Below are 20,534 nucleotides of genomic sequence, written 5' to 3'. Positions count from 1 at the left end.
AATAATAAATAGCTGCGGAACTCAACCTGCAGTTGAGTTCAACCCCTAGACCACTTCAAATTCCTTGGTGAGATAATCTGACATAACAGAGATTCCACGGAGCCTAGTAAACTCGATCAGAACATTTTTATTACACCATAAGTGAATAATTGTTAAATAAAATTAGGTAAGGTGAGCGACACAGTTAAGACCAGTAGTTCTTCTTCGGGACTGTATCCGTTTTTCAGATGAAGAAAACACTATGCTTGAGAGACAGAAGGCAGGTTCCACTTAGATGAGGTATCCAAAGTAGTCAAACTCTTAGTAACAGCAAGCAGAAAGGTAGTTGCCAGCCGTTGCGGGGGAGGAGGTGGGGGAAGAGGGGGGAGGGGAGTTGTTCCAGAGGTATCATTTTTTTGCAAGATAAAAAGTTCTAGAGATCTGTCCTGCCATTTGGCTAACACTATTGTACTGCCCAGTTAGACATTCACATGGTAAATTTCATGTATTTTCTACCACAATAAAAAATAATGGAAGATGTTAAAATGGGTTAGGAAACCAAGGGGGCGCCATGTAAAGACATTTGACAAGCGTTCACCTGCGGAAATCTCTTCTGACTGATTTATCACTGAGTTGATTCTCTTTTAGATTCAAGGTAAGATGATGTTTCTGCACACAGATGTTTTTCACTGTCTCTTGAGTGACACCAGAGGTAGCCAGGAGGATGCCAACTCTAGAAGACGCTTCCAGAATTTTTAGATCCTAAAAGTCCCCAGCAGTATAGAAAAGGCAGAATTAGTTACAGGCAAATTGCATAACTTACAGGAAAATTTCCAAAAGTTCCATAAGTTACAGGCAAATTTCCACGGCAGCCACCACGCTCTAGATTACTTTCTATGCGTACATATGGCAAAATGTGACCCAGTTGCGATCGTGGTATTACAGTGTGGTATTAATGAGGCAAAATGGGACAGTCCGTTTCTGTTCAGTCTCCTGCTTTACTGTTTATTGAACAGAGGGTGGGGTCTCGGTGTGGAGGTGGTGAGTGTTATATTTGATTTTGCATGTAGATGAAGTTCTTATTATAAACTCTTCCTGTGGGTAAACAGTCAATTTGCATTCAGCCTAAAATAGTCATTAACAGGGTCATCTAGTTAGTATGAAAATGGGATTTTCCTTTGTCTTTAAAAAGATCATGCCTTTCTTGTTTCTATTTCTTTTATATCATTGACTGCCAGCCGCATAAATATGGGCCCCGACTTATAACTACATGAGGCCTTCAATCTTTTGCTGCAGGGTGAATGAACTACCATTTTAGCACTGGTCCTGGGAACCATCCTCCCATTCATGAATCTCCTACCCCTCAGAGCAGCCATGTATATCGTCACATGGAAGGCAGGGCTTACAGGCGGTCTTTCCACCCAGTGACGGGAAGAAAGCACTCGGATCCAACCTAAGGGGAGTGGTGCTCCAGGGTGAGATGGGAGACTCTGAGGTCGGGGTTTGCACAATATGGAAGGGTTGAGGCCTCTGCTCACCTCTTCCCTGCCCCACATCCCGTGAAGGCAGACCATGAGGCCAACCTGCCTTTTGGAAAATCCCAACCCTATACCTGACCTTTGTTTGAGTCAGACAGTGATACCCAAAGGGGGTGGAAAGACAGTGAGGGTCAGAGTGCAGGCAGGCAGAGCTCAAGTGAGCAAAAGTCAGCCAAAAGAGACTGGGAGATGCCTCTAAGAAGTGGATACAAAGATAATCAGAATTGGGCCCAAAGATAGAGCAGAAGAGACACCAACTAAAATAAAGAGACCAGTTTCATGACCATGTCAAAGAGAACACATAATATAGAAAGAGAAAAACTGAACAAAAAGCAAATACCAGAGACTGCATTCGAGGGAGGTAAGAGAGAAGTACAACCAGGGAATGAGAACCAGAGAGACTGAGTTATTAATCTTCTGAACCCAAGAACGTGAGGATGCCAAGCTGTATTCTTCTCTGATGATGAATACCTTCTTCCTCCATCCTTTTTCTCCAAAGTGATCATGTAGTTCGTGCTGCTCGGCGATCCCTTATTCAGTTTTTAAGAAGTCCAGAGCAGCTTTGGGCATCATCAGATGACAACTGTTAAATACCCATTTCAGAATCAAATTTAGCCCAATGAGGTCTCACTCTTTTGACGATTAGACCTCTTGTGACGCTGGCCTCCAAAACCCAGCTGTCCACCTAGGAGAGCCAGAAAGATCTCTGAGCTGGTGGGGAGTCTACATTAGAGCCCAGTGCTTTCCTGCGAGCAGAGATCTTCATCTACTTTCTCGTATTTAACGTAGAATCATAACAAGCCTCGCCATCTTGTGGGACAGCAGGTGCTAGCAGCTAAGAAAGAACACGCTGTGGAGGGTGGGTTCTGTTGGCCAGGAAGAAAAGTGTATCTTACAGCCTCACAGTGAGGAAGGTAGCAGAAGAGCTCATAGCACATGCAGAATTAGCAAAGCCTGGGGACTGCCAGGACTGGGGCAAACAGTCCAGTGGACCCCTTAGGTCCTGCTGTCCTCTCCGTAATAGATCACTTAGCTCAGTGATTATGGACATTTCCGAAGTAGAGTGATCTTAGAGGTTATTTTTATCCATCTCCTTCATCAGAGTGTTTCAAAGATGGTGAATAAAAGCCTAAGGTGTTTCATAGGTAGAGTTTAAAAAGATACCAAGTTAATGTTGCTCAAAGGAAAGTTTTGGCCTTTGAAAGGGGGAAATCCCGTCATCCAAATAATTTGTTTTACTGGGAGCACCTCATTTTCTGATGACGCTAAATGATTTTAAGCATCTGGATAGACATGGCCATTGGTACCACCACTGCATTAGGGTGACCCTCTTTGCATTAGCCTGCTCTTTCTGTTCAGAAGGCAAGGCATGACTGCTTGCAGCCTTTCTGTGGGTCCCTTCATGTTTCTCCTCTGTATTAGGTCAGCTTTCAGAGAAGAAGAATCAAGACCTGTAGGGCCTAAAATTACTGATTCTCCAACTGATTCTTCTTCTTGACTTTTGGAAAAGGTGAGAAGCATATCTTTGACCAACAATGTATTTATTTGGCTATAGCTCTAGGTTGGGTTTTGTTGTTGTTGTTTTTTTTAATCTCTTACTATAGAACCTTTGGAAAGATGTTCAATCAACCTCGAAGCCTGATGTCTATCCCTGGTCTTCCTGCCATGCCCAAACCTCGGTGCTGTCTTCTCTAACTCTGTGCTTGGCCTCGGGTGTTCATGGCAGTCACTCGGTGTTGGAGCATGGCTGAGACTTCTACATGTCACCAGGCAAATCACTGGGCCTTTGGAGGCATCTCGAATTCCCGCTCGCCCTTTCTTCCAGCGCAGGTCGCACTGTGACACGAGTCAAATGTGCTGGTCAGGAATCTACAAGGGGCAAAGAACATGGCAGCGTTTATTTTAACCTCCGCTACTCTGAGTTGGTGGCATGGGCTTTGTTGCTGGGCTCTGTAAATGGAGTAGAGAGTGAAGAGTATTTGGATTACTGTGTGCATGGGTCCCTGCTCTGTGGTCCTGGCGCAGGCCAGTCTCTCAGGGAGACACTCTGGGGCCCGAGGACCGCATCAGGTCGTGCCGCAGGGCATGGAAGAGGCTACGGAGGGACTGGGCCCAGATGTCCTTCTGATGCCCTTGGGACAGGGCCGTGCGGTAGGCCGTGTAGGCCAGGGTCAGCGCTGTCCTTTCAAAGTCCTCTTTCTTGAGGATGCCGGGGTGGCTGGAGAGGCTGGCAGTCAGCCGGCGGATGTCCGGGATGCGCTTGGGGATCACGTCGTTGCAGATGGTGCGGAAGTCAGAAGCCTTCCTCAGGGAGGCGAGCTCCTCGTCCTTGATGGAGATCTGCAGGTCAGGGCTGATGTCAAGTTCAGCTAGCAGAAACTGGAGAGAGAGGAAGCATTCAAGCGTCACTGAGGACATCATTGTATTTATTCATTATCACGTATGTTCTTTCAGGGAGGCTGCTAGCTGCACCTCCAGGTCCGACTTTCCCACTAGCCGTGTAACTCCGGATGAGTTACTTAACTTCTCTGAGCCTCACTTTCCTCCTCTGCAAGATGATCAGTGGCAACAATACTGCACTGGGATATTGTAAGTAAGTAGGACTAACACGGATGGCGTCTAATACGGTGCCTGGTACAGAGCCACTATTTCAAGGACTGCTTATTATTCCTAGTGCCCTGACCAGAGCACTAGTCCCTGCTTCCCTTTTTTCCTCCCACCCACCAAAGATCTCCTGGAGCACAAACTGACTATTTTGGGTAATTTAAAATCCGGAGCTGAATTCGAAGGCTGCAGAGAATTGTGCTAGGAATTAGGTAGGATACAGAGATCCGTCCTCATTTCTCAACTGTTCTTTAAGAGTAGCAAGGAGTTTGCTATGTGCCTCCCCGGCTCCGTGCCAGGCTCATTCCAGGAACCTCATAAATACCTCTTGTCTGAATTCTAACTTGCCTCCCTGTCTCCGACTCCTCCTGGCTCCAACCCATCCTCCGTGCTACTATCTGCTGTCTTTCTAGAACAGATCTGTCCCTGTGGCTCCCATGTTCCAGACTTGGCCAAGTCTGTCCCCCAGGGCAGGATTTGAAACCTCTTCCTCTTCTGCCAGCCCAGCTGCTTGGCCTCCCTAGGCTGTGTCTTAGCCAGACAGTTCTGGGACGCGGAGGATGTGAGACGATGTCAGGGCAGGAGGGGAATTTTGGAGATCATTGTAGTTCCTCATTTAGCAGTGGAGGGGATTCAGGCCCAGAGTGGGCGACACGAGGTCACCCAGTGGATGGGGGCAGAACCAGAAGGACAGCTCAGATCTTGAACCTGGAATTTGATCACTGAACCCGTCCAAGCAGTCTTGGGGGATTCACCTGTGGCTTGGAGGAGGAGTGGGGTGTCAGGGGCCCGGGTGAGAGAGGCAGAGAAAGAGAGCCTCGGGGTGGCCCTCACCCGTCAGAAACGGAGCTATCCCAGCTGTGAAGTTACTGGAGACATGGCTCTGCTTAGACACCAGGAGTGGCATTGCCCGAGCTCTCCAGACCAGTCCTGCCTCAAAGCCTCTGCTTGGGAATGTTGCCCGACTGCGGCTGGCGGTGGTGCCTGGAGACCAGACGGAAATGTCTTATTTTGCCTCGACTGAACTCCTGATGCCATCAGTCCCTGTCACCGCGTGGGGGAAAGGGGAGGAGAGGCGAGGAAGACCTGACTCTGGGATGGGCGGGAGGCCACAAATCCACAAAGTCATCTAGACCAGTCCCTCCGGCGCTTAGGACCCTTCTTCAAAATACACGCTTTTTGCGTGACTTGAGTTGACCACTTTCCCTTCTGCCTACCTCATAGAGCAGTTCGACCTCCTCCAGGGAGCTCTGCAGGACGGGGTTCAAGGGCATCGATGAGGATCTCTTTGGCCGATGGGCAGCAGGGAAGAGCGCGGCTGCAAGAAACGAGAGTTTGCTCGAGGCGCTGCAGCACGCACGTGTCCCGGAGGCCAGCCAGCCAGCCTGGAGGGGGACCGACGCCAGGCGGTGGTGGACCGGAAGCGGGGAGCGGTGGCAGATGACACTGGTCTGTCCCCAAGAGCTCCCAGGCATGTCAGATGTTACTATTTCAGACCAATGATTGCAGATCTGGCTGCTCACCAGAATCATCCCAGGGAATTTTGAAAAAATACATATGTCTAAGGGTATGTATCCCCTAGGGAATTTATGTAAAAGAAAATACAACAGAAATCAGCAAACTGACACCCCCCCCCCAATTCCAATAGATGAATTCTCTAATAATTCTGTTCCCTTTATCAATAGGAGGGGCTGGTTTATATTTATTGACCACCTTTTTATTTTATTTTTTTTAAAAGATTTTATTTATTTATTTGACAGAGAGAGAGATCACAAGTAGACAGAGAGACAGGCAGGGAGAGAGGGGAAAGCAGGCTCCCTGCCGAGCAGAGAGCCCTATGCAGGGCTGGATCCCAGGACCCTGAGATCATGACCTGAGCCCAAGGCAGAGGCTTACCCCTCTGAGCCACCCAGGCACCCTTTGACAACCCTTTTAATCAGAGGAACAGACTGCTGGCTGGTCCCCGACCATCTGAGACATAGCTGCCAAGAACGTGAATACAGGTGACAAAGTACAGGAAGGGAGCTGCCATCAGACCCTGATGCTTGGCGGTAGGCCTGTGAGGAGCCAAGCTCAGCGCTTCCCCCAAGGGCTGGCTGAATTAGGGATGCGTTTGGTGGAATCAATGACGTGTCAATGTTATTCCTTGGTGCCTGCATTTGAAGTTGCATTAGAAGTTGGAGGACGATGGATAAGCTGCTAGAGGTAGAGGAGGGAACAGAATCGGGAACGGACAGAGGACAGGTGAAGAAGACCAGCTATTACGGCGTGTGGGAATACTCAGGACAAACTGCCGTTCTCCGGGGTCATGCTGGGAAGGAGCAGACAACCCCGTTCACCCCGCAGCCCCACCTTGAACCCAGGCACTGTGCAGGAGTGACTGGTCACCCCGCTGCCTGCTAACAAAAAAAGGTGCACCTTCTTCAAGACACTTGGTTCTTTTCTGCCGGAAGCTGGGGCAACTAACTGTAAAAACCCAAGAGATTTGGAGGTAAGTAGCGCCCCCTGAAGTTGTGTGAACTGCGAGTTGCACAACCATATGTCACAGCTCCCCTTCTTGATCATGGTGCCCTTGGAACCACCAAGAGTCTAGGGACGTCCAGTGTACTCTGGCTAAAGAAGGAGGGGACTGCCGAAGCATTTTAGAAGGTTTTCTACTGGAAGTGATAAAAATGAAACATCTTCAGTGTAAAGGACATTTCCTGAAAAGCTCACTGATGGGCATCTCCTACTTCCTGGAAAAAGGTGGTTGGGTGTCCTATTGCTATACTACTGTTTACTCTGTAACTCATTTATTGTTATTTTTAAATGTATTTTTAAGATTTTATTTATTTATTTAGCAGAGAGAGAGAGCACAGAGGCAAGGGGAACGGCAGTGGGAGAGGGAGAAGCAGGTCCCCACCGAGCAGAAAGCCTGATGCGGGGCTCTATCCCAGGACCTTGAGATCATGACCTGAGCTGAAGTCAGATGCCTAACTGGCTGAACCCCTCAGGCACTGCCTGTAACTCATTTATTATCTCTAGCACAGGTTCCTCCCCGGCTAGCATAAATATGGTTTCGGCACCCCCAGCAGAGCCTGGCAGGCTGACAAAATCCATGCATTGAAGGAGGCCTTGACGGGCAGAGTGACCATCTCTGCTTCCCCAGAGCATTTCCCCAGAGCCTATGAGTTGCCAAGCATTAGATCCTGTGCTGGTAGTTGAGCAAAATTTGTTTTCTTTGCCAGCAAAGTGCCAACTTCTCACAGAATCATGGTTTTTAGGGCTTGAGAAGACCTTGGCCTCTGTTCACTCATTGCCTCCGCCTACCGTATCAGGTGGACAGAGGCATCTCCTGCTCCGCTGATTTGCAACCTTGACGGCACATTAGAATCACCCAAGGGGCAGATGCGTGGGTCCTGGCTGCAGAGGCTCTGATGTAATGGAACAGGGTGCACATGGGATGGGAAGATTTTTTTCCAAAGCTTCCTAGGCTTCTAATGGCAGCTCCTTAATGGGAGCTGAAGTTGAGAATCGGAGGGTGGTTGGCCTGACATTGTAGAGAAGGAGCTGCCCTAGCCCTATGGCCACTCTTGGGTTAACCCAGTGGTTCTCACCCTTGACCGTACATCAGGATTACCTGGGAGCTTGGGAAATCCCGAATGCCCAAGGCCAGCTCCCAGGTCATTATAGTGGGCAGGCATTGGGTTATCCAGCCCCATAGCTAAGCAGAGGGTGCCCTGCTGCGAGGCACACCCCACTCCCATCGATGGGGTCATTGGAAGAGACCAGGGCCATCTTGTTCTCAGAGACAGAAGAGGCCCAAAGAGGGTGCGTACAATGACTTCACTTTCTCCTTGATGGGAGATGACACCAGGATCAGATCCAGTCTTAGAATGAGATGTGACCTGCTTTTTTTCTGCATGCCCTTCTTTTCTTCTTACCATGGAAGGGAGGATGAAATCCCGTTCCCAGGATAGGATCCGAGAGCAATTTTGTTTCTTTAATTCTTGTCCTGGATTCCATTTTTATTGTGAAATTACAGGTATCAGTCCCTTAAAAAAAAAAATTCATACCCCAGCAGGTGAAGAGGATGAGAGGGAATGAAGGCCTTGGGCATGGAGCCCTTTCTGCTTCCTGTCATCTCAGACTCGGGGTTGGCTGCCTTCCAGGAAGTTCTTCACAGCTGAACTGTCTCCCTGTGAACACTAAGACCCCTTTAACCCACACCCCCCCAAGTGGACCCTGGGTTCTCAAAGAATGGGGAAGAAAATACTTCCGGATTCAAAGCTCAGCTTAATAATGAAAACACTGTTGTTGCCAAGAGCCCTTATGCTGATTCTTTTAAAAATGATAACACAGTTTGGGGAAGACCGTTAGAAATAGCTTCAGCTTCTAGACTGGGAGACTCATCATTGCCCCAGCAAGTGTGTGTGGGGGTGCACAGAAATCTGAAAGATGAACCCCCGTCCTTGTTCTCATGTTCCACATGCTTCCAGCACCTTCCACAGGAGCTCTGCCTATTGCTGCGGCTGCATAGATGGTGTGTCTGGCAGGTGATTTTCTACGGACCTGGGTGTGGAAGCACAGGTCCAGACATCTGAGAGGCCCTGGGTCTGACTCTCTGGAAACAAGGCGAGTCCTGGAGAGGATAGATTCGCTTCCATGGAGATGCTGGTGGTGGGGCTGGGGGTGGCAAGAAATAAGCTATGTCTGGTCCCCGGCAAAACAGTGGGTAAAAGGTTAAATACACAGTCACTCCCGATATTCTTGTCTACGACAGGGAAGGTTGGACTCTGCCAGAAAGGCAAATGGCCCACGTAAGAGCTGACCAGCTCCTAGAGGCATGGATGTGCGAAGCTTTCAACTAGACTTGCTCCGGCGTGGTGAGACACACAGTCCCGTTCCCCCGGAAATCTTTCTCTGCAACCCTGCTGTCCACCTGTTGTCCTTTCCGTAGCTCTGTATGCCCTCTGCATCCTGTCTCCACATTTCACATCTTGCTGTTTGTCACCCTGAAGGCGTTCATCTGGGTGGCCGGCCAGCTCCTGGGAGTGAGGGAGGAAGTTTATGCTCCCCCTCCTTGACCTTGATGTCTGCATAACCCTGGGCTTCAAGGGACGGCTCAGTATATATGTGGGGATGATTTTAAAGATGAGCCAGGGATTTTGAGGGCACCTGGGTGGCTCAGTGGGTTAAGCGTCTGCCTTCAGCTCAGTTAATGATCTCGGGGTCCTGGGATCCAGACCTGCATCGGGCTCTCTGCTCAGCGGGAAGCCTGCTTCTCCCTCTGCCGGTGCTCCCCCTGCTTGTACTCTCTCTCTGCCAGATAAATAAATAAAATCTTTAAAAAAAATTTAAAAGGGGCGCCTGGGTGGCTCAGTGGCTTAAAGCCTCTGCCTTCCGCTCAGGTCATGGTCCCAGGGTCTTGGGATCGAGCCCCGCATCGGGCTCTCTGCTTAGCAGGGAGCCTGCTTCTCTTCCTCTCTCTGACTGCCTCTCTGCCTACTTGTGATCTATCTGTTAAATAAAAAATAAATAAAATCTTAAAAAAAATTAAAAAAAAAAAAAAAAAAAAGATGAGCCAGGCATTTTTTAAAAGCCTCAAGACCAAACAGCCACAGAGACTGTTCAGGCTCTGCTGGGGCTTTCCAGTTCTGCCAGCAGCTAGCTAGCTCCTCGCCTACCTTGATGGAGGTCATTGTTAAGTTCGCTGTGGGTGATTAGTAAATTGCCTGGGGCAGCCCAGCCTTCACGGTGCTGATGGGAGAAGAGACCTGAGGATGGCCATTAGTGACACCACCTTCTCTGAGAGAGGGGACAGCAGGGAGCTGTGTGGGAGGCCCTAGACGGGCAGAAGGGCCCCATCTGAGCACGGAGCCTCAGGCAAGCAGGCTACTGGGACAGGTTTGTTGAAATCACTGACTTCTTGTGCCTTTTGCTTAATGTAAAACTGGGCCAATTTATTTTCGTCTTCTCCACTCAACTCTCGGCAGCCTGCCCACTCTCCAGCTGTTTCTTGAGGACATGAATGTGCGCACGAGGACCACTCAGGGTGACCAGGGGACATCAGAAGCTTCCACATCTCCTAGCATGAAGGTCTGCTGCACACGGCTGGTCTCGGGGCAGGAGGACCGTGAGCGTCTCCCCTCCTCCCGGATTCCCTGGACATAGAAGCCTTTGCCAGGGGGACATTGAGGATCTAGGATACATTGGACAAACCAGCACAGAACAACGGATTTGCTTGCTACAAGTCATGCAGGTGCACCGAGCCAGTCGGCATCTGGATCCAGAGATTCGAGAGTCCTGTGTTAGGGCATGTTCTGTCCGTATCTTCTGCTCAGAGACGCGTTGGGACTGCAGACCAGGCTGTTAGAACGTGAAGCTCAGATACCGTAACAGCACATGAGCCCACGGTGTGCTAGTCAGCGTGCCCTGGGCTTTCCATCCGCACTTTGGGAGGTGAGTACTAACATGCCATCTCATAGATGAAGAAACGTGCAGGTTAAGAAACTTGCCCTAGGCCACCCAATTTGTTTGCGTAGGACTGAGATTAAATCCAGACCTCCGGGCTCCCAGACCCTGTCTCACGATAGGGAGAACAATGCTATCTTTCTGTAGGTGTATCGGGCCTCAGCCTGGGCTCAGGAAAGATAGCGTAGTTAATTATGAATGAATGCAGTTGGTATGATACAAATTCTGAAATGAACCAGACATAATTTTTTTTTTTTAAGAGAGAGAGAGAGCGTGCGGTCTAGTGGGGGAAGGCAGAGGGAGAGAGCATCATAAGCAGGCAGGCTCCACACCCAGCACAGAGCCCGGTGGGAGGCTTGATCTCACGACTCTGGGATCATGACCTGAGCTGAAATCAAGAGTTGGTTGCTTAACTGACTGAGCCACCCAGGCGCCCCTTGCCACACATGATTCTAAAAATTCTCTAACTTTGATTTGCAATCCTGTGATACGCAAGGTCCCATTACTACAGCCCTGTGATCCCTCTCCTACATAGACCCCCCCAACTCCTTTGCTCCCCCTTTGTGCTTCTGCAATCACTTGGTGAAGTCATCGCCCATCTTGTCACCTATCCCCTGCCGCGCCCGTGCACCCGAACGTGGACAGGGGAAACCAGAGCCGTGTTACATGTTCTCATTCTGAGCTCACGGCCGTTCCGCTGGCAGGGGCCTCTCCGTGCCGCCCGACCATGCTCTGGCTCTCCTGATTCCCCTCACTTGGCTGCCTGCGTCTTGTCCACACACTTGGGCTTGTCCTCAGCCCCTGTGCCTGTGCGGCCCCCTGGGGCCCGACGTCTCCCTGTGTGTGAGCGACATCTCCATGAAGGCGGTGCTTAGCCTTGCACCTGTTCTCGCTCCTCTCCCGTGTCTGTCCTTTCCCCTCGCTGCTGGATCTTGCCCATCAGCACGAACACTTCGGTTTTAAAGAAATTAAAGCCCGCTGTACTGGCTGCCCTGCTCACCTCCCTCTTCGCAGTGCGAGTCCTGCCTCATCCCTGTCCTCAACCCTCTTCTGGCTGCACGCACTGCCCGGCTGACCTCCAGCCTCACCCTCCCGGCCGGGGGTTAGTCTGCCGAGCCGCCGGCGGGCGTGTTCTTGCCCCTTTGAACAGCTGCCTCTCCTGACCCCAGACCCAGGCCAACCCCAACACACACACACACACACACACATACCACACCACACCACACCACACACAACCATGCACAGCACACGTACCACGTACGCACACACCACACACATCACACGCACACATACACACACCACCCCCCACACCCCCCACGCCACACACGTACCACGTACGCACACACCAGACGCATGCCACACCACACACACATACACCACACCACACACCACACACACTCCACATACACATGCACCACACCCCCACACATACCAGACACATGCCACACACACAGGCACACACACCACACACATACGTACACCATACGCCCCCACCCCCCCACACACACCACGCACGTACGAACACTGCTCTCCCTGCACACCCATCCTGCTGTCTGTGGTCTTCCCCACCTCTCTCAGTTGCTCAGGCCAAAAACCTTGGGGTCATCTTCCGTTTTTCTCTTTCACATCGCACATGCCGCCAGTCAGCAGATCTTCCCGGGTCTACTTCAGGATCTATCCGGAATCCGTCTACTATTTGCAACATCTCGGCTAGACTCTGGTTCAAGGCTTGGGCGCCTCTCCTAAAGTTGTCTTAGCTGCCATCCTTGGCTCCCACCCTCGTTCTATTCTATTCTTTTTTTTTTTTAAGATTTATTCATTTATTTGAGAGGGAGAGAGAGAGAGCATGTGTGAGCAGGGGGAGTGGCAGAGGGAGAGAGAATGTCAAGCAGACTCCCTGGTGAGCCTGGAGCCCAATGTGTGTCTTGAACTCATGACCCTGAGATCATGACTCGAGCTGAAATCAAGAGTCGGCTGCTTAACCGACAGAGTCACCGAGGACACATTCTATTCTTAATGTGTCTAAAGTGAGTCTGTGAAAACAGGTCAGAACCGTCCAGAACCGTCAGAGCTTTTCATCTCACTCAGAGTAGAAGCCGAAGACCATCAAAGGATCTTGTAGCTATGAGGTGCTACATGATTTGCTTTCTTCCTGCCTCTCTGAGCCTGTTATTTCCCCGTATCCACCCCTGCTGCTGCCACCACAGCCACAGGCTTCTTTGCTGCTCTGTGAGCATACCAGGCATCTTCTGCCACAGGGCCTTTGCACCTCTGTTTCCTCTGCCTGGGATACTTTCTCCAGGGATTGCATGGCTTACTACTCAGTTTCCGTCAGGCCTTTAGACACCTCCTCAGGGACGCCCTCCCTGATTTCTCTACTTAAAATTGTAATCCTTTATACTCTGTCCCTAATTTATTCTCCTCAAAAAAACCAGACGTCTTATTTATACACATGTTTATATCTGTTTCCCTCACTTCCTGAGGGCATTGGTTCTTGTCTGTTTTGTTCGGTGCTGTATTCCCAGGGCATAGCATCCTGCCCACAGCTATTGAAGGAGTATATGATCCCATAGAAACACATTAATTACCCTTGTCATGAAACCCCATTCTTTCCAAACAGAGTGCTTTACTAAATCCTTCTCTCCCCTCCCCCACAACTTTTAAAATAGGCTCCACACCCACTGTGGAGCCCAAGGCGGGGCTTGAACTCCAGACCTTGAGATCAAGACCAAGCCGAAATCAAGAGTCAGATGCTTAACCGACTAACCACCAGGTGCCCCTAAATTCTTTCTTTCTTTCTAACAGGTTAATTCTAGAACTTATTTTTAGTTCCAGGTGCCGACTAATTATCAAATGTAGATGTGGTCTCCTATCTCTACCACCCCTTCCCTTTGTCTCGGAGGAGCCTGCATTCCTGCCTGGGAGAATCTCCTTTTAATAATCTCAGTCAAGGCTGACACCTGTCTCTCCCATACCTCAGCCTTCCGAGCTTTCTTGCCCAGATGTACAGACAGAAGTCTGCTTAAATGGGAGAGCCCATCTTTCCTCTGCAGCCTGACCTTCTCGTTGACTTCTTGTAATCTGGGATAAAAATCTTCCTTCCCACAATCTTCCAAATATGTTTAATAGAACAGAACGGTATTAAGGCTAACCACAGCTCCCACACAACCGTACACACCATTTGTACCAAGGAGCTTGCTGGAAAGGATTCAGACTGCACACCATATCAAGCCAAAATACAATGCTTTTAACGAAGCGGTCAAAGCAACTCCATGGAAATTGCAGGTGTGGATAGGAAAAACTCTCATTTATGAAAGATCTTTTGTGAGATCTTACTGATGTCATTTACTTTTCTGCTCCTGGGCCAACCCTTCAGAAACGCAGTGACATTCTGAGGGAGCCAGGATCTCGGCCCCATGTGTTGGGGTCTTCTGGGAGTGGTCCTGAAGGGGCCAGATTGCCCCCCCTGCCCCCCCCACCCTGTCCCCCTGGGGGGGCGGTCCTAGGGCTGCAGGGAGGACCTGAGTCTCTGATGCCACAGACATGTGGTAGGAGACAATATCCAGCTCTAGCCTTCCAGTGAGAGGCCTGCTGGGTGGGGGGCGCTCAGTTACCCGAGTCCTGTTAGTCAGTGCTTACCAAACACTCATCACACGCCCTTCCCTTCATGCCTGAAAACACACCCAGCACTAAAAGGGACTCCTGAAAATGACATAAATTCCACCAGGTAACTGAAGGGCCAGCCTTCCCTATTAACCTACTTTTAAAAAGAATAATTTGCATGTATTTAATAAAAACAGTTATAGTATGTAATACATACATTCTTTTTCCCCCTTTCTTCTTCTTTTTTTTTTTAAAACACCAGTTAGTTCCCCTCAGGCCCCCAAGGGGGGTTCTGGCAGGACCTGGGGGCTTGGGCCAGGTGTGTCCAGCTTCCGGACGGGCCTCGCTAACCACAGGTGAGTCATCAGGTCTCCGTGATGTTGGTGGGGCTGGAGCAGTGAGCTGGCAGGGCTGGCGTGGAAAGCCGCCTCCCAGGGCGGAATCCTAGAGAGCGCTTCTAGGGAGAGGCCCCGAGAATGGTAGGAAAATGTCCTGACAGCAGGGTGTGTTCCTTTTGGGTTTATTTCTAAATTTCCATTTGGGGACAGGGGGCGGGGGAGGGTGGAGGCCGGGGTGCTGATGCTGGGGTGGGGGAGGGGGGATAGAGTGGGATGGGGTAGGGCTTTCCAGCAGACGGGCAGGCAGACCCTCAGGCTGTGTCAGAATTCTCTCTCTCTCTTTTTAAAGATTATTTATTTATTTGACACAGACACAGCGAGAGAGGGAACACAAGCAGGGGGAGTGGGAGAGGGAGAAGCAGGCTTCAGGTGGAGCAGAGAGCCAAATGGGGGCTTGATCCCAGCACCCTGGGCTGAAGGCAGAGGCTTAAGCACTGAGCCACCCAGGGGCCCTGACTGGGAATTCTTCTAAATTAGGCCTGGCGCTTTGCTGGGGTTTGGGGTAAGGAAGAAGGCGAAAGGAAGAGTTAAATACATTAGGAAAAATTATTTTTATTTGGGTGTGACTCCCATTCCATTTTTAGAAAATGGCAATTGGGTATTCCTTTTATAATTAGGAAAAAATGTTAAAAATGAAAAAAAAAAGGAACTACGTGGAAGACTTTTGATGATGGTTGGAAGGACACTATCACTTGTTGACTCTGCCGGGAACCACTAATCTAGGATTTAACAAAGCTGCCTCATCACTGCCTCTGTTCCAGCTCTGCTGGCTTCCTGTCTCTAGATAGATTTGTTATTATTATTTAGGGGCCGACCTTCCCCAGGATGTTGCTATAGAACCTTCTGTTAAGTGAGAACCTCAAATTTTCCTTAATGAATTCTTTTCATTGGGTTAAGTGATGGGTAATAATTCACATTGATAAGCTTCTTCACCATTCACAAAACATTTTATTTACATTTTGAATATGACCCTCACCACACACAGTGATGATTAGCTCTGTTATTGTTAATATGTGACTTGTTGGTGAACCGAAGCTCAGAGAGGTTAAGAGACTTGCCAGACATCACACAGCCAATGGGAGGCAGAGCTTAAATCCTTGAGTTTCTTGCAGGATTGCTCATGACATGGCTGTGGTGTTTACAGCCTTGTTACAAATCCAGTTATCTCATTTGGCTTTCTAACGACCTGTGCATCGGGAGGGTGGGTATTACCATCTTTTTCTAATAGGCAAGTGGGGAAGGTTGCCAGTAGCACCCAGGGGTAAGTGGCTGAATGTAACACCCGCTGTGGTCTCTTTGCTCTCCTAAGTGTTCCTCCAAAATTTGCGCACATCATGAACAGGGAGGGTGTGTGTGTGTGTGTGATGTTTCCAGAAAAAAAAAGGAAAATGCTCCATTAATTATTTGCCTCTGGGTATAACAATCATTTCACAGCTCCGCTCAGAGAAAGCTTAGAGAATTGGCAAATCACTGATCTCAAGCTTGAAAGTGAGAGAATAAAACCCAAATAAGTAAATGGCTTTTGCTCCCCACCTGTGTCAGGTTCATTTGCTCTGTGCCTCTCCCGTCCACACTGGCGGCTCCTTCCTTCCCCAGCACTCTCCTTGAGAACCTGGAGGCTCAGCCCCACCTCCCGCCATGCCAGTCAGGCGTCCTCTTTTGGATCTCTAGAAACACCTATGGACCTGCCTTCTTTTTACAGCGCTTCTGGGGAGAGAGACCTCAGCAGACCTCAGAGACTTTAGGCAGTGCAGAGGGTTGAGTTTTTGCACAGAGTTTTGCACAGAGCTACTGCTCTCTTGGTCCCCAGCAGTGATCAGCTCTAACTAGTCAGTCATGCTGCCAGGCTCTGCCACCTGGAGCCAGTCCTGAGCATACAGAAAAGATGCCACGGGATCCTGAGGGAAAGGAAGTCGGCCACGAGGGAACAGCCTTGCCGGGCTCCCTCCTTTTCCAGGTGGACCACCGGGTGGGTGGGAGCGGACTCACACCGGAGTGAACACTAAAGGGTCACTCTTCTCCTGCCACTGGGCGGGCTCTGCCCGGACGGAAAGATTGTCCACCCCGGCTCAGAAGCAGCATGGAGACCTCCATGTGGACAGCCAATGCCCTGGGCCTCCTGTCGGGGTCCCCCAGTGAGCAGGCCTTCTGTACCCCAGCACCCACCGTCCCAGATACTAGCGTCAGTCTTGGTACCCGCTCTTCACGTGCCCTGCCTGGCTGCAGCAGCTGGGGGTCGGGGGAGCTGCTCAAGGGAGTCCGCTTACATTCTTAGAAGCAAAGATGACTGAGTTCTGGCATGTCAGAAAGGCATGCCCTCTGCGTTCTTCACCTCGACTGAGTTCCCTCAGTGGCTTTGGTATTTTTCAGTGTCCCATCCCTCATCAGCTTCTAGCACCTTCTAACATGTCAAGAAGCACCCAGCCATTGGCAGAGAGGAGATAAAAGGAGGGGGTGGTGGTGGTGTAGGGCTTCTAATCTCCTTCTACCACTCTATTCTTTCTTCCCCCCAATTCCTAATTGTATTTACGAAAGAGTAATGCACGTCAAACAGACAAATAGACAGCAACTTACCCCTGCTCCACCCATAGGACACAGTAGCCTGGGCATTGTAGCACAACAGCAGAAGCAGCAGCGTTTTCCAGCACATCTTCTCTTCCAGAAAGGTGAAAAGTTGTCCTCAAACCCAGTGGGACCTCAGGAGCTACAGGTATGCCCGTACTGGTCTGCCCCGCGCGAAGATATAGTTCGTACCCCCCTTCCCTTTACAGAAGTGCACAGATGCCCTCTCCTGCCCCAGAAGGGTGGAGGCTGAGGCAGCCTCTTGCGGGGGGGGGGGGAGGGAGAGTGGGGGGGCAGGAATTGGGACTTCTGCTAATTCGACTCTCTCCGGGATTGGGGGACTGGGCTTCCACAGAGAGACTCTGTTTTTGAGCACATCTGGAGTGACTCATGGGGCATGTGATCTCTTTGGCAGTAGGGCGGATAAATATAATTTCTGTACTTGAGTTCCATGTGTTGGATGGACCCACTGGAATTTTTCTTTAACAAACAGACTCGTGGAACTTGTTAGAGAGCCCGGCAGAGAGCTGGCTGCTGTCCCCGTCCAAACACACACACACACACACACACACACACACACACACACACACACAGAGCAGGAGAGCCAGGGGCCAGGGCTGCAGGGAGAGCTGGGTGGCTTGGCTGGCAGACACAGGGGCTGACAGCCCAGAGTTGCCTTCAGGACAGCGGAGTCATTGCGGTGTCTGGGCTGAGTGTCACTTGCCGCCCTTCCCTGGAGCTGGACCTAGCCATCTTGGTGCCTAGCGTCAGCTCTGAGAGCCTTCCCCAGGCTGTACATGGATGGGGAGTCAGCAGTTGTGAGGAGCAGTGGTAGAACAGTGCTGTGGCCCATGGATATTGTATATGCAGCTAATGATCTGGGGACCCGCAGTGGCCCTCTCTTCCCATTCACGTTCGTGACACCCCGATTTCTGGACTGTATCTAGCTAGACCCAGGAGCAAACCACTTTGATTCTCCCAAGCAAAACGGTAGTGTTTTTCCATGATCTTGTTTTGGGTAATTGATTAATTAACTTTTATTGAGATGTAATTGACATATGACATTGTGTAGGTTTAAGGTGTACATGGGTTGATTCAATTTGGCACACTTCCATATTGCAATATGGTGACCACTGGAGCATTAGCTAACATTTCTATCATGTCACGTGATTGTCGTCCCTTTTTTCTGGCGAGAACATTTGAAGTCCATGGTCATTTTTCAAGTACTGCCATTCACATGCAGACATCATGGTTTTCATCTCATATCACTCCTTCACCTTCTCTGAAAGTTCTAGAGCTTCAAGAACATTTTAGGATGACTTGACCGCATGGGTTTCCCATCTGTGGAGATGGTGTCCAGGGTGAATGATTCCCTGGAGAGAAGTTCTCTGCTTTGATCAGAACACCATTTTTTTTTCAGATTTTACTAATTTGAGAGAGAGAGAAAGAGAACATGAGCTGTGTGTGTGTGGGGCAAGTGGACTCCCTGCTGGGCAAGGAGCCTGATACAGGACTCGATTCCAGGACCCTGGGATCACGACCTGAGCTGAAGGCAGACGCTTAACCGACTGAGCCACCCAGGCGCCCCTAGAACTCCTTTCCAAAATCTGTTATAAGAAGTGGCTTGAAAAACAAATGACAATTGGGATGCCTGGGTGGCTCAGTGGGTTAAGCTTCTGCCTTCGGCTCAGGTCATGATCCCAGGGTCCTGGGATTAAGTCCCACATCTGGCTCCCAGCTCCACAGGGAGTCTGCTTCTCCCTCTGACCTTCCCCCTCTCATGCTCTCTCCCACTCTCTCTCAAATAAATAAATAAAATCTTAAAAAAAAAGAAAACAAATGACTATAAAATTTGAAAACCACTGATCTCAGTAATATTAACAATAGTTCTTGTGCTTAATTTGTTTCAGGTACTGCACTAGGCCCTCTCCTTGTCTTGGTTGATTTAATGCTGGCCCTAAGCTATGAGGTCAGTACAGCCCTGCCCTCCTGTCCTGCAGACATACAATATGAGTCACAAATATAATTTAAAATTTTCTGGGAGCCCTGTTAAAAAAGTAAAGAGAAACAGTATTGCATATTGCAGCGATCATAATAAGACATTTTATTCAACTAAATATATCTGAAATATAATTTCTATGGGCAATCAGTATAAATATCAACAGGATACTTTTGATTTATTTTTCAGGCCAAGTCTTTGAAATCTAGGGCACAACTCAGTTCAGACCAGCCACACTTTCAGTTTTCCACAGCCAGATGTGACCAGCGACTACTGCGGTGGGCAGAGCAAGGCTAGAAGGTAAGAGAGTAGATTCTGTAGCCAGAGCAACACAGTAAGTGTGGTTAGCATTTAGCCCCTCCCAGAAGAACTACTTCGTTAGCAACTGTCACGTGTACGGTGACTTACTATTAGATATAATAACCGTGATGTACATCATATACCCCAGACTTAGTTCTTTTATAACTGGAGGTTTGTACCTTTGACCCATCTTCATCCATTTCTTCTACCTCTGACAACCACTCATCTCTTCTCTGTTTCTTAAAGGTTGGTTTTTAAAAAAAATTCCACATATAACTGAGATCGTATAGGATTAGTCTTTATTTGGCTTGTTTCACTTAGCATAATGCCCTTAAGTTCTGCCTATGCTGTAGCAAATGGTGTGATTTCCTTCTTTTCCTATGGCTGAAAATATTCCTCTGTGTGTGTGTGTGTGTGTGTGTGTGTCTATAACGTCGTCTTTAACCATTCATCTGTCAGTGGATGCTAGCTTGTTTCCATGTCTTGGCTATTGTAGATAATGCTGCAATGAACATGGAGGTGTGGATGTCAGTTGGAGGTAGGGATTTCATTTCCTTTTGGATATACACCTGGAAGTGGCATCATTGGATCATATGATAATTCTATTATTAATTTTTTTCTATTATTATTTTTTTGAGGACCCTCTGTACTGTTTTCCACAGTGGCTGCACCAATTTACATTTCACTCACAAGTGCTCAAGGGTTCCTTTTTTTCCACATTCTCATCATCACTTGGAATTGCTTATCTTTTAATGATAGACAATCTAACAGGTACGAGGTGATATCCCATTGTGGTTTTGATTTACACTTCTCTGGTGATGAGTGATGTTGAGTGCCTTTTCATATACCTGTTGGTCATTTGTATGTATTCTTTGGAAAATTGCTCAACTCTTCTGCCTGTTTTTTAATCAGATTGTCTTTTTGCTGTTGAGTTGTATGAGTTCTTTTTTTTAAATATGAGTTCTTTATATATCTTGGATATTAATCCCTTAGCAGATATATGATTGGCAAATATTTTCTCTCCTTCTGTAGGTTGTGTTTTCATTTTGTTGATGGTTTCTTTTGCTATCCAGTGTCCTTCCTTCTTAAATCTGTGAA

General features: G+C 49.0%; 1 protein-coding gene across 2 annotated transcripts; it reads right to left on the bottom strand.

Moving 5' to 3' along the window:
- Nucleotides 1-119: 119 nt before the first annotated feature.
- FAM180A (family with sequence similarity 180 member A) lies at nucleotides 120-17,460 on the bottom strand. Of its 2 annotated transcripts, none has more exons than XM_046020019.1 (3): nucleotides 17,150-17,460; nucleotides 5,339-5,439; nucleotides 120-3,896 (listed from the first exon to the last, which is right to left on the bottom strand). In XM_046020019.1, exons 1-3 carry the CDS (start codon nucleotides 17,223-17,225, stop codon nucleotides 3,552-3,554), a joined length of 522 nt encoding a protein of 173 aa, XP_045875975.1. In that variant the 5' UTR covers nucleotides 17,226-17,460; the 3' UTR covers nucleotides 120-3,551. The 2 variants fall into 2 exon arrangements, with proteins under 2 accessions (XP_045875975.1, XP_045875974.1); XM_046020018.1 differs by lacking the exon at nucleotides 17,150-17,460 and adding an exon at nucleotides 8,045-8,137.
- Nucleotides 17,461-20,534: the final 3,074 nt, after the last annotated feature.

The sequence above is a fragment of the Meles meles genome, chromosome 10, assembly GCF_922984935.1.
Source record: "Meles meles chromosome 10, mMelMel3.1 paternal haplotype, whole genome shotgun sequence".
In the NCBI taxonomy this organism is placed as follows: Eukaryota; Metazoa; Chordata; class Mammalia; order Carnivora; family Mustelidae; genus Meles; species Meles meles.
Note: the sequence above shows the minus strand (reverse complement) of the source record. Positions and strands in the feature narration are given on the sequence as shown.

Bases quoted from the DNA above. Each gene is read 5' to 3' on its own strand.
- FAM180A (XM_046020018.1), bottom strand. From the start codon at position 8,126: ATGGAATCCAGGACAAGAATTAAAGAAACAAAATTGCTCTCGGATCCT. The intron at 5,440-8,044 runs GTAAGAAGAAAA...CGTTTCTTGCAG, and splicing joins ATTTCATCCTCCCTTCCATG to CCGCGCTCTTCCCTGCTGCC. The intron at 3,897-5,338 runs GTAGGCAGAAGG...CTCTCTCTCCAG, and splicing joins AGGTCGAACTGCTCTATGAG to TTTCTGCTAGCTGAACTTGA.